Raw genomic sequence first — 17,849 nt, 5'->3', positions numbered from 1 at the left:
AGCTAGGTGGCACAGTGGATAGAGCACCGGCCCTGAAGTCAGGAGGACCTGAGTTCAAATCCAGCCTCAGACACATAATGCTCACTAGCTGTGTGATTCTGGGCAAGTCACTTAACCCCACTGCCTAACCAAATAAAATAAAATAAAATAAATAAAGCTAGAAGAATATCTTCTACCAAAGTGGATCTCAATCTCTATAAATTGTAGTTATAGGACATTCAGATTGTTTTTCTAAGGGAAATGAGAAGTGAAAATATGATTAGGATTTTCCCCTTCACTGGTTAAGTAAATCCTTAAGAAGACTTAAAAGATTTTTTTAAAAGGTATCATAGATTCAGCATGTAAATATCATGTCCTTTCACACTAAAAGTGAAAGAAGCTGAAAAGGAAGCAGTTTTACTCAACTGGCTGAAGAATGAATGATCAGAAAACTTTGTGGTTCTCTCCAGAACTGGTTTATCAGTCACTGAAATAAGACTGTTTTCTAGATCAGTTTTAAACAATCTTATCAGAAAAACGTTAGTTTTAATGCCATAGTTATAGAGCTAACACAACCAGATTTTCATACCAGGAGAAATTCTTCCTCTGAAGAGATTTCCTAACCATAAAAATTAAGCTGGAATTGAGGAGCCTAACAACATGCTTACCTTTTTTACTGCCACTCTTGTGACTTGCCATTTCCTGTCTCAAAACACAGATGGAAGCTTCTCGTATTAGAAGATAAAGATCAGCACCACTGCAGCACAGAGAAATATGTGCTTAGGTGATTTATTCATCTTATTGCCTGAAATTATCACATACACTGGAAACTGCAAAATGGAGAATATTTCTGACAGACGCAAAAATCACACGTTGATCAAAACCACCTCAACCTAAATAGTCACGGAAGGAACTGACCAAAGAGAACAGAACAAACTGGCTAAGAGTGGAAGGAAGGTGATTTGAGTTTTTTTAAGAATCCTTTTCCATCTCTTCTTAAAGTTAGAAAATGAATGAATCATCCTATTTCATTACAGAACTTATATTACTTATATCTACGTTTGATATTCAAATGCTATTTATATTCTGAAAAGACAAGAACTAAACAACCAACTTTTAAGTTCTTAACTGCCATATTTTCATCCATAAAATCCATGACTGGCATACCTACCAAATGTGGAAAATGACAGACACACATCAAATGTTTCAAGTGGAGAGAATATAAATACTGAGAAACCTCTGATGTGCTCTGTTCAGGCAAAGGGAATCTCAAATTTACAAGCTCAGGACTTTGCCCATTTTATTAATTTTAAAAAACGTTCTGGTACAAGATTAACTTGTTATACTCAATTAAAGTGTTCTACTACTGGCCAAAAGAAACAGCAAACGCTGTTTTGCCTGTATTACAGGTTTTAAAAAATTTGTAATACTTAAGAAGAAATGATTGCTTTGACAAAGAGCTTAGTTACTAAAAGACCCCAGTTCTTCTTTGTCAGGCAATGATCTCTAGATGAAAAAGAACTTCATTTTAGCCACAAAACTTATTTACTATATAAGGTTGAAGGCCTACTGATTAAATACACAAAGCTAAAAAAACCTCAAAAATTACTTAAGAAATATTAACTTGGGGGAGTGCAATTAAGGAATTTTATGCTAATAATATACTGGTTTTTTTAATCCCTCCCACCAACTTTTCTGCATATGGCAGTCGTTATTATCTGTCATCAGCTACTTATTAGAAAAGAAACAGGATTTTATTATGGTACCAAAATCCCACTCAGATTTGCCAAGTGCAGTCAAGTAGGGGAAAGGATATAAGTGCTTAGAAAGATGAGTGAAGCTCATCCCCAATACTGTTCTGTCTGTGGAGCACTCATTTCCCCATTTCATTTTCATATGCAAAAGAGATATTTACATTGCTTATAAAATTTCCAAATCCATGAGAAATAAAGCCATTAACTAATCTAGGGCTAAGAATTCATCACACCAACTCTGCTTTTTCACTGGAGATACTTTGAGATATAAACTTCTGAGCAATGTTCCTAAATCATAAAGAACAGCTGTAAATTTCAGTGTTGACTGAATTAACATGTCATGTTTTGCTCCTGCATCTAGAAATAATTAACATAAATATATTTTAAAAGCAAAGAGTTGAAATCTAGAAATAATTAACATAAATATATTTTAAAAGCAAAGAGTAGAATATTAGCTTACATAACATTTTCTAATCACAACATAATTTCTGGTATTTTTACTGCATGTTAAGGAGTATAATATTTGATAAAAAAAATTTATCAGTATTCTGTTAAGTAGAACTATGAAGACAAAATAACTATTACAAAATACATTGGCAACAGTGTTAAAAGTCAAACATTTTAATAGGTGTAAGAAGTATGGAAATCTGAGTAAATTCTGTAAATCTTATCCTTGATGTGTTATAGTCCTAATTTATTCACACTTCATTTCTTATATCATAAATTAAAGCCAAAAAGCTAATAATAAAAACAGAAAAGCCTATTTGGTGAATAATTCATCCAACAGTAGGCCAGTAAGCTGCTGTCCGTGAAAAATTTCAGTATTCCTATTTACTTGAACAATTTGGCAGTCATCTATATCATCTTTCATACATTAGTAGAAAGGATAAACAGGACAGACAGAACTCGTGTACAGTGGAAACGAAGAGAAGGTAGTTTAGGAATTAAAGGTCAGAAGATGAAATTTCACATTCACAGTAATACACATTTCAATATCTCACCAAGAACATTCCTTTTTTTAAACTGGAGGAAAACGATAAACACTTACGAGAAGTAGTCACATCGAGGGTCGTGAGCAATAGCCTCTAGGCTGACAGAAACATCCAGGGGAGGTGTCTTTCCATTCTAAATGGAAGAGAGAGAAATGGACACTTTTCAGTGGGGTTTTGAAGGAATGCCCTTTTGACAGTAGGCATTTATTATATAATGGTAACCCACAACGGATGGTACCAAAATATTTTAAATATTCCATTTCAAAAGACACAAGGTTCAGAAATGGGTGATGAGCTCTATACGATCTAAAGGAAAATAATCCACACCCATGAATATTAAAGAATTTTGATGTTATTCAAGGAAAAAAAAACAATTCTAACCACAAGTGAAAACAGGTATGCATTTTCTCTATATGGATAACTTTGGTATTACTAACATGCCATAATGACAGAATGCTAGACTAGGATTTAGGAAAACTTGGGTTTATGCCCCATCTCTATCACTTATACTAGCTATATGAGCAGGAGAAGGCATTTAATTTCCCTTGGAGTGTTTCTCAAATCTATAAAATCTCTACCTTCTGTATATAATTCATAGGGTTGTTGTGAAGACCAAATAATAAATGTAAAAACACTCTGAAAACCTTAAAGTGATAGATATGTTAATGTAAATTCTCATTTAATTTTACAAGCTGAAGAGGCATCAACAGGAAACTTAGTGGGCGCCCATCTATTAGGAAATGGATAAACAAAGTACCGATTATGTGCCACACACTGTGCTAAGTGCTGGGGACAAGCAAAAGATAGTCCCTGCCCTTGAGAAGCTCACAATTTAAAATTCAAAGATTTTTTTTTTGTCCCCAAAAGAACAAGTCACTTAAATAGTTAATGTTGGGAGGACTACAGGAAAACAGGCAAACTAATACATAGTTAAGTGAAGCTGTGAATTGGTCTAACCATTCTGGAACCAATTTGGAATTATGCTAAAACAAAAATGACTACATGTTCACATCCTTAGACACAAAAATCCCACTACTATATATACACCTCAATGAGCTCAAAGCCAGAAAGAAAGGTCCCAGAATACCAAAATATTGATAGCAGCACTTTTTTGTGGTATCAAAGAATTGGAAATAACTTACGTGCTCCTAGACTGGGAAATGGCTAACATGATATATGACTGTAATAGAGTATTATTTTGCTAAAATAAATGACAAGAAAACAAACAATCCCAAGATGATGTAAGTGAACTGATAGAGAGTAAGTAGGCATAACTAGGAAAACAATATACTGAATATTGTACTGAATATGGTGTAACTGTAATAAGCAAGCCTGGCTCCAGAGAAAATTAAAGAATATGTCCTCATCCTTCATTGTCCAGGAGTGGACATAGGCTGTCAGATGTGGTCAATGTATTGGATGGTTTTGTCAAACTACTTTTTATGTCCTCTTTCTTTTTAAATCTTCATTACAATGGAAAACTTGGTGGGAGAGGAAAGATGGGAAAGGACAGATTCAGAAAGGAATATGATGCTTTACTTTTTTGATATTTTTTAAAATAAAATTTTATTGAGATCATGTTTTTATATCACCTATATTTCCCACTGCAACTCACCTCTAACCCATCCAGAGAATGGTCCCCTATAACAAAGTATTATGAAAAAAAAAACAATCCAATAAGCCATCAAAAAATTCTGATATTATATTGTTCTTTCCATTTATGCTGCTGCAGTTATTACACACATTTTCTTCCTGGCTCTGATTACTTTGCTCTGCAACAGTTAATATAAATCTTTTCCTGCTTCTTCGTATCCATATGCAGTATTTTATAATAAATTACGTTCCTTTACATTCATGTACCACTACTGGTTTGATCATTCTGCAATGAATGGATCTCTTAATTTGCTTTCAGTTCCTTGCTATTATAAATATTTTGGTACATATGAGTCCATTCATTTTATCACTGACTTTGGGATGTGAAAGGCATCAATTAAAAAAAAAATGCTACTACACAGAAAAATGTTACAAAACCAGAATTTTAGTCCTGATATTGAAAGGTAGCATTAAATAACAGCATATAAAATTCAATTCAGTGGTTTAAAACTCCAGACATTTATGAGGAGCCTAATTCTGCTACCCTTTTGGTAAACAAAATTGCCACTAATTTCTGTTACGTTCAGACACAGTAAGGTAATATGCCTAATATTATATTTAGACTTCTCAAGGTAAACACTATCTAATGAAGTTCTTCTAGGTAACGTTATTTATCAAACGTTAAAATCTAAACAATAAGCTAGCTAATTCATCCTAATTTTGATTAGTTGATTTTGAGCCTGGGAAAATGGAAATTCAAACTTTCTCAATTCTGAAAAATACTTCAAGCTCCAAGCTAGGCAGTTATAGAAAGAAAAAGCCTGGATATTGCTTTCTGCTACTTTTTTTTTTAAAATTACATACAATACTGCCTAAATTATGATGGTCTACCCGGAACAGAGGCTTTTTACAAATGGTAAACATGATTCTCTTTACTCACCTTTGTGATAGTTTTCAAGATGGCAAAACGATCGGCAGGGGATGGCAAACCCACAAAAAGGGTTTTATCCAGCCGGCCAGGACGAAGGATGGCCCGGTCAATAGAATCTAGTAAGAAAACGTAAGTACTACTGAAAACAATTTCCATGAAAGGCAGAAGAACTACTTTGTCTCATTTTTTGATTTTTGATTTCATAGAAATATCTGCCAAACACGAGGCTTCTTATTCACTGTAAGTGGCTGTGGCTATTAATTTCTTATGCTTTTTAAACCACAGTATGGAAATAAAATTCACAAAAAAATTCATTTCTCTCTCATACATGTGGGAATTTGTTAGCCACGAAGGATAGGAATGAGTGGCAGATAAGAAGTTTACAATTGAAAGACTGCTTTCTAAGCAATAAACACCACTCTATAGCTCAAAATGAGTTCCTAATTTAGACATAAAGGGTAACAAAGGATAAAGGAAGAAATTACCTATTAGATAGATTTATGGATAAGGGCAGAGTTCATGACTAAAATAAGCGAGACAGTTTTACAGGAGGTAAAGGGGGTAATTCTGATTACATAAAATTAAAGTTTTTACACAATCCAAATCAGTTCAGCCAAAATTAGAAGAGAAGCAAGAAACCAGGGAAAAAAATCTTCGCAACAAGTTTCTCTGATTAAGGTCTCATTTTAAAAATATACGGGAACTGAGTTTAATTTAAAATAAGAGTCATTCTCCATATGATAACTAGTCAAAGGATATGATTGTTAACTGGTCCAGTTATTCAGGAAAGCAATTTGTAACTACGCCAAAAAGCCATTAAATGTGCATACTCTTTGCCCAGTGATTCGGCTGCTAAGTCTATACTCCAAAGACATCAAAGAAAGAGAAAAAGGACCCATATGTAGAAAAATGGGCAGCTAAGTGGCACAGTGGATAGAGTTGCTAGGTATGGAATCAGGAAGACCTAGTTCAAATGGGGCCTCAGACACTTACTAGATGTGTGACCCCAAGTCACTTAACCCTATTTGTCTCAATTTTCTCCTGTGTAAAACAAACTAGAGAAGGAAATGGCAAATCACTCCAGCATCTTTGCCGAGAAAACCCCAAATAGAGTTACAAAGAGTCAGACACAACTGAAATGAATGAACAGCAACAGTTAATTAAAAAAAGAATCATTAACATATATGGTTTCCTAAGTCAATCTATAAAGTGGTGGCACACCATGTACTGTACTTGTTATGCCTACCTTACAGAGTTGTAAAAATCAGATGAAATTAAGTATATGAAAAAGTTTTAACAGGAGATAGTGGGAAATGTGTCTTATGTAAGAAACAAAAGGTATTAATAGAACCTTCTTTAAAAATTGCTTTAACGTTTAAAGCTATTATTTGCCATTTGAAAGGAGAGGAAGAGAAAGGAAGAGATAAACAGAAGAAGGAGAGGACGAAAAGTTTAGGTGGCGAGTTTAATCCTTTGCTTCACTTAGTAACAATGAACTTCAGCACATTATTAATCAAATTATTTATTTACTTATTAAATACCCTAAGTGTAAAGAGATACAAAATTTGAATAAGACAAGGTCTCTGTCCCCAGGGAATTTACTGTCTACTGGGGATAGGACAAATACATAAAGAATATTAAAAGCATTTAAAAATATAAAAATATGCTATAGGATCATAGCTTTAATGTTCAAAGGGCCCTTGGAGGTCATCTCATCTAATCCTTTAATTTTACAATATGAGGAAATTAAGGTCCAGAATACTCACTTGGTCAGATGACTACTAAGTTCTAACACAGGTTCACTGACTTAAAATCAATTCCTAATAGGCAGTATCCACTGCACTATACATACTGTCTCAGAGGAAGTACAAGTATAGTCTTACGTGAGGTTTGAGGGAGGAGACTATCACTGCTGATACAGGAGGGATGGGTGAAGATTGGGGCAGGCTTCCTAGAAGAGGTTTGTACTGGGGTTTAAAGGATGGATAAATATTTTAAAAGTTAGTAGCGATGACGGTGGGGATTGTGTGAAGGATGGCATTCAAGGTACAGGGACTACTGTGGGCAGAGGTATGGAAACAGTAAAACATAAAGCATGTACAAGGAGTAAGTTGAGTTTGGCAAGAGTACAGAGCACATACATGGGAGAAGTAGGATTTTTAGGACAAGAAAGTAGGATTGTTTAAGATTGTGGAGGGCCCTAAATGGTAGGCAAAGGAGTCTGAATTTTATTCCAGTAATAGGGTTTGGATTATCTATATTTAACAAAGGAAGAACAATTATCCCAGTACCTTGAATATAGTAGGATATTAATAAAAGTTTGTTGACCCAAATAAAAAGAAAATTATGGCTGCAGCCTGACTACTACATTCTATTTATTTCTCTATGCTTCAACATCCTCATCTATACAATGAGTAGTATGGAAAGGATTATTTCAGATCTAAATCTACAACTGTATAATTTTTTGGAGGCAGTAAAAGGGAGCAGAAGTGAGCTCTAACTGATTTATGCAAGTGGGAACACAGAAAAGATGGATGGTAAAGATATAGAAGACATGATCCACAGGACCTAGTAAATGAAACGAAGAGCCAAAGATAATACCAACATTTCAAACATGGAGGAATGAGTGGTTGATGATACCACTGACGAGATACTGAGAGTCAAAAAAAAATTAACTGTTTTGTGTTTAGCAATGATAACTTTCATTCAGATTCAACACTGTAAGTTTTTAATGTTTCTTCTGGGGTTATACTCTAAATGTGACAATTCACTAGAAATGATATTAACTGTTGGTTGGCTATTGGTTAAAATATTGGCCAACCATGTCCCCCCATCTGACTTGTATGACAGTGATAAGCAGCCTATATTTATTAATGTTTTGTTTGGCTTTTGTCTCCCCATGTGCTCCTAGAAAAGGAGTAGCTCAGAATATTTTCCATAACACGGTTCCCACTGACTGACTCACTGTTTTCCATTACAGTCAATCTGTATTCCCTTGGTAAAAATATGCCCTAGGTACTTAACAACATGGTCATACACAAAAAAAACACCAGAGATATATACATGGCAACCATTCTGGTAGAGCAAATGATCAGCAGGGTACACAAATGTAAAGAACAAGCCAGGGCCACATATACTGTAGCCAGGTTGTCAGTGAATACCCATCCAACTGCCTCCTACTCTTATCTGAAACTGACAGAAAATCTTTCTGTGTACTAGAGAATTTTAATGGCTACTTCCTAGCAGTTGGAGCAATCTGAAACAATCTCCTACACATAATCCCATGTGAACTTTCCTACCCTCATACCTATTTTTTTCCTTTTCTTTTTAGTATTCTAAACTTGATGAGAACCAGCAAACACAAGCATTTTCACATAAAAGAACAGAACAAAAAGTATGGCACATAAAACTGAATCTCTACCACATACAAGTTGTCCTTTTTTTTCCTTTAAGGTATACAATAAATTCAGTGCTTTACAATTAGGTCCCAGTTAATGGAAATTGCCTTAATAAGAAGTTACCCTCTTGTAACAGTCTGGAGGCTGTTGTTCACTGGTGATTGGAACTATTATTTTTGATACCCAAAATTTCAGGAGAATTCCCCCATTAGACAACCTGAAGGTCTTGACCACTAGCTTGAAGAGTACTGGCCAAAGGTAATCCAGTTCAAACACAACTATCTGTGTGACTCTTGACAAATCACTTGCATCAATTTTCCTCCCTCTGTAACTTGAAAGACAATGGTTTGTCATGAATTCACTTTACAAGAGTACTGAGAATTATTAAGTGTGGGTAGTATTTTATGAGATGTGTAGTATTTTAAGTTGAACTTTATAAAGATAGATTATAGCAGCAAAAAAAAAAAGATGTTAAATACTTCATCTTGATCAGCTTTTAAGGCAAAAAATTATCTTCATTACAGTTATATGAATGATTGAACATCTCACTCTGGCACTGCTCAGCAAATCTAACGTAATTCCTAAAAGAACTATTCACGAGAGAACATTTCCAACGTTTGACCTGTTCTTGGCCAATAAAAGGCATGTTTTATGGAGTGTTACGGATTCAGAGCTCCATTACAGAAAGAGTGAAGCTGGATAAAGGGCGAAACTCCACTCCTACACCTGTTGTGCCTGCCAAGTAACTTTTCTGAAGTACATATGTATATAGCCATCATAAATTATTGTCTACTAGGTTAATTCAATTTGCTATGATCTTCCTTGAGAATTCAAGGTATTGGGGTGGGGGTGGGGGGAGGTGGGAAATGCAGGGGGAGGGCAAAGGGCCATTTGTCCAAATCAAAGGACAAAGCAAGAGGCAGAAGTATGATTTATTTGACAGAACACGATAAAGGAAGTCAGGCAGGCAGTCTGATTCTTTTTTTTTTTAGTCCAATACTTGGTTTATGATGACAGTTTTAAAAATCACACACACCTCAGTTTCTTTAGCAAAATGAAGATATTACTATGCATCTATAATTTACTTCACCAAAGTAATACATGGGCTAATTTAAATATTTGAAAAAGGCTTTGAGAAAAATTAATTATAAAAGCATGTCTTGTCAAGTTTTGTTCAGTATTTTCTATAAAGGTTTTTCTTCTTTGAAGCCAACAAAAGTTTGAGGATTAAATAAAAGAGGAGAATGGAAAAAGAAGCTAAACATAAGTACAAAACGTTTTGGTGCAGGGGTCCAGTGATAACCTTCTTGTCTAGATCAGACTACAGTTGGGCTCTGCTCACTTCTGGGTTGTTTAGCCTCATCATCGCAGGTTGAGGTCCTGTTGCTTTCACAGCCAGGGCTCAGGGCCTCTAACTTTTCAGTACTTCCATTGTTAGTATGATCTAGATAGAGTACCGGTCACTGCTCTTCTGGTCTTTGCTCTTGTCCTTACCCAGGTGGGGTGCCGGCTCCTTTCTAACTGCAATCATTCCTCTCTGCCCTGGAACTGCAGCCCACAACTGGGTAATGGCTGCCAAACGGTGCCTGATCCTGCACCCAGGGCCAGCACAGGCATTCCCTGGAATCTCTTTCTGATTAGGTGTTCCTAACACAGTTTACGGTCCCTGAGAACTACCAGTACTTCTGCTGCCACTGCCTCCACAGATCTCTCTTTCTGTCCTCCTAAGTTTTCATGGGTTGGAAAAATGACTCACTGTGACTTTTTGTTGGGTTATCCTACTCTCTATATGTGCTTTTTAAAGTTGTTTTGTTCTCAGCAATGCAATGATCTAAGACAATTCCAAAAGACTAGAGATGGAAAATGCTATCTATATTAAGATAAAGAACTACGGAGTCTGGATGCAGATTGAAACTATACTATTTTCTCTCTCTCTCTCTCTCTCTTTCTCCCTTTCTTGTGGTTTTTCCCTTTGGTTCTGATTCTTCTTTACAACATGACTAATGTGGAAATATGTTTAATATGATTGTACAGGTATAGCCTACATCAGATTACATGTCATCTTGGGGAGAGGAGAAGGGGAAGAGAGAAAAATTTAGAACTCAAAATCTTAAAAAAGTGAATGTTGAAAACTAAAAATAAACACATAAAAATTAAAGCTGTTTTGACAGGTGGGTTGGGAGAATTCAGAAAAAATTCTAGCTTCTCTATGCCATTTTGGCTCCACCCCCTCAATAATCTCTTATTACCAAATCATGATCTTCTTTCTCCTTTCTGATTTCTCTGCTGCATCTGACACCATTGCCCATTTTCTCCTCCTGAATAATGTCTTCTTTCTTTATGTAATCATTCTCTCCTGGTTCTCCTATCTTACTGTTTCTCTTCAGAGTTCTTTACTGATTCATCACCCAAAGCTCTGTCTAGGCACCCTTCTGTCTCTCCCCATTCTTGCTACTGCTCACTTCATCAGCTCCTGAGAATTTAATCATCATCTTTATGTAGTTGACTCACAACTTTAAGGGTCCAGCTCAAATCTCTCCCTTGAGCTTCAATTCTATGTCAGAATTGCCTATTGGGCATTTCAAAATGGATGTCCCAGACACATCTCAAAATCCACATGTCTAAAGCATAATGCACTATTTCTCACCCTCCCCCAAATCAACCTATCTTCCAAATTTACCTATTTCTGTATAAAGTACCACCACCATTCTTTTAGTATTCTTTGTTTGCAACCTCAGCATTATCCTCATTCTCCCTAACCCCATATCAGTTGCCAAATCTTGCAGTTTCTAATGCCCATAACATCTCTTGCATCTGACCCCTTCCCTCTACAACAAAAATACCTCTGCCTTAGTTCAGGCCCTCCCAACCTTTCACTAGACTATTGCAATGGCCTCCTAATTGGTATTCCTGCTTCAGGAATCTCCCCACTATAGTCCATCCTCTAAAACAGCTGTGCAGTGATTTTCCTTATCTGACCTAGTCGCTCCTCTAAACTCTTAAGAGTAAACTCCAGGAGCTCCCTATTGTTTTTAGGATAAAATATAAACTCTGCTATTTAGCTTTTTAAAAAAGTCCAGTCTCACTATACATTACTTCCCTTCCTGTGATCCAACCGAAATGGCCTGTCTGTCCTTTACACTCCCATCTCCATGTTTCTGTACCAGCTGTCCCCCATGCATGGAATTCATTTCCTTCTCACTTCCACATCCACTTCAAGACAGCTTGAGCACCACCTTCTACATAAGACTCTTCTGATCCTCCCTTAAATGCTGACCCCTTCCTTCCAGTTTTTCTGTAAACATTCTCCTATACTAATCCTGAACGTATTCATACATGTACTTACCTGCGGGTTAGAATGTAAGTTCCCAGAGAGGAGGGATTGTTTCCATGCTCTATTTTGGTATCCTTAGCACCTAGCATAGTGCCTGACACACACTATGTGCTTAATAAATGCTTACTGAGTCATACGTAAGGGGAAAAAGCACAAAATGAAATGCACAAGGGTGACAAACTCCAGAGCACTACAAGGTGCTTCTTAGTTGTTCTCACTGGTTAAACTTAACAGGGCTTACCTTTGCTCAATTCTGAAATTCTCAACAAAAAAATCAACATGTAGTTACCATAAATGTTGCAGTGCATAGTAGATACAGAATGATGGTAGACAGAAGTAAGTGGATGGCACATTTGAAAAGGGTTCAGTCCACGTAGATTTTTTAAAAGCTACATTTCTGTTCTCTTAAAGCACTACATTCTGCTGCCCCTCCACCTGCCCAGCTCTGGCAACGACTATTTCTTAAACTTGGAATGGCTATGCTTAGCTTAAGTAGGACAAATATGAATAAGAATATACTCAAAAGTAGTCATGTCCTAGGATACAATCTTGCTACCACTGATCAAAGTAGGAAGTTTTTCAGATTTATATGTTTCTATACTCTTAAGGAAAAAACATAAGACATTCTGCTCTTAGAATCCTTCTCTGGAAACATGATACTGGATCAAGGTATATAACAATAGTACCAACTTGCAGTAAGACTGATGAGTAGACAGAAAAAAATATCATACTCTTGAATGAGTTATTTCTTTTTCCTGCAGTACCTTGAAGTTCAAGGTCTTATTTTCAAATTCCTAGAAGGCAGGAACTGTCGTCCCCGTCCTCCCCCACCCCGTATCATTTAGCAGGTACTCAATAAGTAGTTGAAGAGATGAATTGAACATCTGCTACCCAAACTTATCTGTGTTTACCATAAATTAAGCAAATCACACTAATTCTACGTCCTGAAAGCTCTTTTATCTCATTTTAGAACCCAATTTCTCACCTGGCCTGTTGGTGGCTGCCAGGATGTAAACCTGCTGCCGGGATTCTACACCATCCATCTCTGTAAGAAGTTGACTCACCACCCGGTCACTGACAGCAGACTGAAAAAGAAAAGGACTTTCATGAAATACAAGGGGAACAAAAACACAACCAATCATTTTATTAGACCAATGTGGAAAAATCCATCATAAAACAGTATGTTTATTAAATTAAAACTAACTACTTTTGTACAGAAAATCTAGTCCAGACACACCAAAGGGATGTGTGTCATCCACAAAGATCTTTTTTGGGAGGTTTAGCCTCCCAAATGATGAAAAACCCTGGATCATCCAGAATTTTCAAACTTATATTAAAATCTTAAAAGTTTTCTAATGAAGTTTTTCAACAAAAACTTATACATGATTTTCTTTTTCTTAATGTTCTTTAGATAAGAGTGTTGGATGTTTCCACTGCAATGTCTAAGAGGTAGTAAGATAGAATGCAAAGTAGCTAGATATAGCTACAGATACAGAAATAAATAGATACGATCCATAGATATAAATACAGATAAAGGAAGTCAAGTGGTATAGTGGATAGAGCACTGGGCCCAGAGTGAGGAAGACCTGAATTCAAATCCAACCTCAGACATTTCCTAGATCTATGAACCAGGACAAAACACTTAACCTCTGTTTGCCTCAGTTTCCTCAACTATAAAATGGGGATAATAATAGCATCTACCTTGTAGGGTTGCTGTGAGGATGAGATATTTGTAAAGTGCTTAGCACAGTTTTGGCATACTGTAAGTGCTATATAAATACTTATTCCTTTCCCCCTTTTACCTATTCCCCATATAAGAATAAAAGAACACAATATGGGAGACAGTAAGAGTGAGAGACAGTTTACAAAACTTATTTATTTTCATAATTCACAGTGTCACTTCTACATAAATGTTCTCTATAGAAAAAAGTGGTCATTAGCCTAACATTCCTTTTTCTTAAAACTACAATTCTACCATCCTTGGTAGTAAGAATCTCCATGAAGATGAAAGGTGGACAGAACTGCCTTGTTATATTTTGGGAAAAAATTTTTTTTTTCCATCTAGAGGAGGGGGCAGAAATACATAGTTTTTGTGTGATTAGGGAAAAGCAATTAACACAAAAAAAGCAAAAAGGTTAACTCCCATCTAGATGCAGACTCCAAGCAATAATGTGTAGTGAAAATACAGAAACCAAAAGCATCTTTCTGAGGTTTGCATCTGTGAGTTGGATGCCTTTAACATGGCCATGTAGATTTAGATTTTCCAGCAAACAAAAACCACTATTTGAATATAGCCTTTGTCAGGATATGGCAAGAGGGAGAAGGAAAGGAGTGGTTGTGGTGGTGGGTAAAAGCTCAACTGATTGACTAAATTTTCTTGGACTGCCCTAACAAAAGTCAGTTTAAGAAGTCAAACATCCTAGTGAGTACCTTGCTCTACCACCTCCTTTAGCAAAAACTATGTAAAAAGAAACACCTCCTTCACAAAGGTCTAGTCAATACTTTTTTGTATGAGGCTCTGTGCAAACAGCAGTTAGGGTGTTGCTTTCATAATGTTGTTGAAAGATACTGTGGCAGGAAATTCAGGAAATGATTATATCTCGGCATCAATTTTCAGGCTGGGGTATAATTTTGGTACTTGTAAAATCTCTCTGCACAATGGTAGTAGTGCTCTGTGATGTTAATTTGATGGTGGAGAGGATGAGAACCGTAGCCTGGTACACTTCATGTCCCAGGAGGTCCTGTTTTACAGAAGCTAACATTGGAAAAGCTAAATTTAACTGTCCCTCTATACTCCTGAGGATACAAATATTTACAGGGCCACTTTAAACTGCACATCTTAGCATTTCATATTACTGATAAAGAGATTAAATACAACATTAACAACAAGTGAAAGGGCTGAGAGAAATTATATTTACACCAGAATCTTGGCTACAGGCTTGCATACAGATTATGGTAGGTGTGCCCAGGCACACCTGACTGTGTCAGCAGACCATAAGTCAACTTTGCCTGGGTCTAGAAGCACCCAGTTGGTGTAATCACTGCTTCCTCTGCTGTTTCCACAAGGCTCTGGGGCAGAAGGAAGAAAAAGAAGACTCTAGTGATTTGGTTGCTCCAAAGTCTAATGTTCTTCAACAGCCTTTTTCTATACCGTCAGCTCTGGTGAAGTTTCATCTTGAAAGAGGTCAAATTTGGGGTTTAGTGACTCTTCCTTTCTATCCAATTAACTTTAGTCAAGTCAAAGAAAAATCATCTACACGGTTTTATCTCACAACACTGTTTTCTTTGCTGCAGCAGTTCACTGTATGTGGCTGCTGGATTCTGGCTGGTATGGGCAAAGAAATTTTTTTAAAAGAATTCACCTATGCTTACTAGTCCATGAACTCAACCACCCATCTTTCATGGCAAACTGTAGGGCTAGGAGAGAAGAATTCATTGGAAAAGATGCTTTTTAAGTGAAGAAAATATAGCTGAAAGGTTGTTCTATATTTTAGAGTAAGGGAAAGGTTTGTTTAAAAGAACTCTTTGCAAAGGCTAAATATCTTTTAAAGTTTAGTTGTTAATTCTAGTTTGAGGAGTAGTAACAATGTTCTTTATGACTGATTCAATAGAGTGAACACTTTAAAAAAAATTAAAACTCTTAAATTCTTTGTGCATAGTTAATGAACATACTTGAATGAACTGATGATGTTAAACCATGCCTACCATGACATGTTCCAAATGAATATGTGAATATTTATGGACATTTAATATATAAATCACATCCCAAGAAGCTTTGAGGAGAATAGGAGGTTCACAATTACTGTTAAGGGGAAATTATTAAATAAGAGAAAAAAAATCACAAAAGACAATGCAAAAATTTTGGATTATAGAAAATTTTCAAGTTTTTGCACTAACAAAGTCAATGCAGATAGACCTTTACATCAAAGATCATTGATAAAAGTTTAATACATAAGGAACTATTGATACATAAGTGCCAACTACTGTTTACCAAGAAAAAAGTTATAAAAAGATATGAACAAAGAAGTTACAAAAGAAATGCAAACCATAAGTGGCGATATGAAAACACCCTCCAAATCACTAATAATTTTTTACTGTTTTTTTTTTAATTCTGGAATTAACAAACTCCAAATAAAATGAGAATTTCCATAAACAAAGAACAGCTCTATTATGTAGTCCTTTTTATTTTTTAATTTTATTATAAATTTAACATATAACTTTCAAAGTTGTCTAGCTTCTCTGAGGTTTCCTTCTTTTAGTCAAATCATTAATAGAGAAATGTAATCTGAAACAACTCTTAGATTTAACCTCACACCTTGCAAAATGGCAAACATGAGCAAAAACAAGAACAATCAATGATGGGAGGGTAATAGGAAAACAACTACATGCTACACCAGTGGTAAAAGTGTGAACTGATCTATCCATTCTGGATATTAATCTGCAATTATGCAAGACAAGTAACTAAACTGTCTGTATTCTTTGCCTTGGTAATCTCATCCCTGGGCATTTGGCCATTCACAGACAGAAACAAAAATAAAATTTATTTTAAAAATATTTATAGCAGCACTTTTTCATGGTAATAGAGAATTGGAAAGAAAAAAAGAAGCAGTTACCCATCAACTGGATAATGGCTGTAAAAACTACTGAATTTAATTCCTAAGAAATATTAGTATTTTAGAGAAAAATATTGATCTGGTGCTAAATAGGCCCAAGAAAATTCAGGAAGGGGTCCAGGAATGCAGCTTATAATAAGGAACAGACAGGCCTAAAACCATGGTAGGCAATAATAAAATTCAATAATAAAGTATGATAGATATAGTAATGCATAATTTAGATCAGGGTTATAGAGTCCTCTTCCCCCTATGGAGTGAGCATTTAATAGCCACTGTCTTAATGGTAACGGAATAGGTTGCATACTATTTATAATCTTAGATTTTAGGGTTGAAAAAAAGAGCTCAGAGATCTAGTCATTTTTATAAATGAGGAAACTGAAGCCAAATCAGGTTAAGGGACTTGGTTAAAGTTATATAGGTAGCTAAGTACAAAGTTAGGATTTAAAGCCAGGTCTACTGTATTGGCTGTGCTCAAAAAAAAAATTGGTTTGGGGCACTCTGAACTGAATTCTCTGTGTGTTAGATCACAAGACATATAGATACAATAGATAACCAACACACCCCAGTATGAAGCATTATTTTTCTAATACACAAAATCTGGAATCACATTTTGTATCAAGTAATTGATATTCTTATACTTGATTAATGTTGTTTCTCCATTTGTAAGAAAGTCTGGACAATCAATGTGCAGTGTACTAGGCCATTTGAAATATTATGCCTTCAAACACCATCCAATGAACTTCCTTTTAAAAACATGTAATATGGCTGGCTGCTCTCTACTTAGGGCAGAAGTTTTTAACCTGAGAGTTCATGAACTAATTTTTAAAAATAATTTGACAACTATATTTCAATATATCAGTATATCAAAATATTAATATATTAAATATCCTTTGTAATCATAAGTATTTTACTTCAGGCATTTAAAAACATTCCTCTGAGAAGGGTTTCATAGACTTCAGCAAATTGCCCATGGGTCCATGACACAAAAGAAGTTAAGCCATGACACAATATGGCTCTGAGGGATATAATACTCAAGAGTGAACATAGGGAAATTCATGCACTAATGCAGATTGCAAACTAAGTTTACACTTTAGTATGAAGTCCTAGGGAATTCCCTGATGTTCAGACAGGTTAAACATATGCTCAGGGTAAAGGTCAGGATTTGGATAAATTCAGGGTAAATGAGGCAGGATTTGGACTCAAATTTTCATGTCCTAAAAAAAGCTATCTATCTGCTTACACTACACTGCCTCTA

The 17,849-nt window shown here is 35.6% G+C and overlaps 1 protein-coding gene across 1 annotated transcript in view; it reads right to left on the bottom strand.

Moving 5' to 3' along the window:
• LOC114049805 (nuclear valosin-containing protein-like) overlaps positions 1-17,849 on the bottom strand; it is a 93,183-nt gene that overhangs the window by 13,351 nt on the left and 61,983 nt on the right. The window contains exons 18-21 of the mRNA XM_027871214.1: positions 12,967-13,066; positions 5,259-5,365; positions 2,782-2,858; positions 648-736 (exon numbers count right to left, since the gene is read on the bottom strand). Coding sequence (XP_027727015.1) covers positions 648-736; positions 2,782-2,858; positions 5,259-5,365; positions 12,967-13,066 — 373 coding nt within the window. The remainder of the gene's footprint in view (positions 1-647; positions 737-2,781; positions 2,859-5,258; positions 5,366-12,966; positions 13,067-17,849) is intronic.

Source organism: Vombatus ursinus, unplaced genomic scaffold (assembly GCF_900497805.2).
Source record: "Vombatus ursinus unplaced genomic scaffold, bare-nosed wombat genome assembly UNPS02014798.1, whole genome shotgun sequence".
NCBI classification, from domain to species: domain Eukaryota; kingdom Metazoa; phylum Chordata; class Mammalia; order Diprotodontia; family Vombatidae; genus Vombatus; species Vombatus ursinus.
Note: the sequence above shows the minus strand (reverse complement) of the source record. Positions and strands in the feature narration are given on the sequence as shown.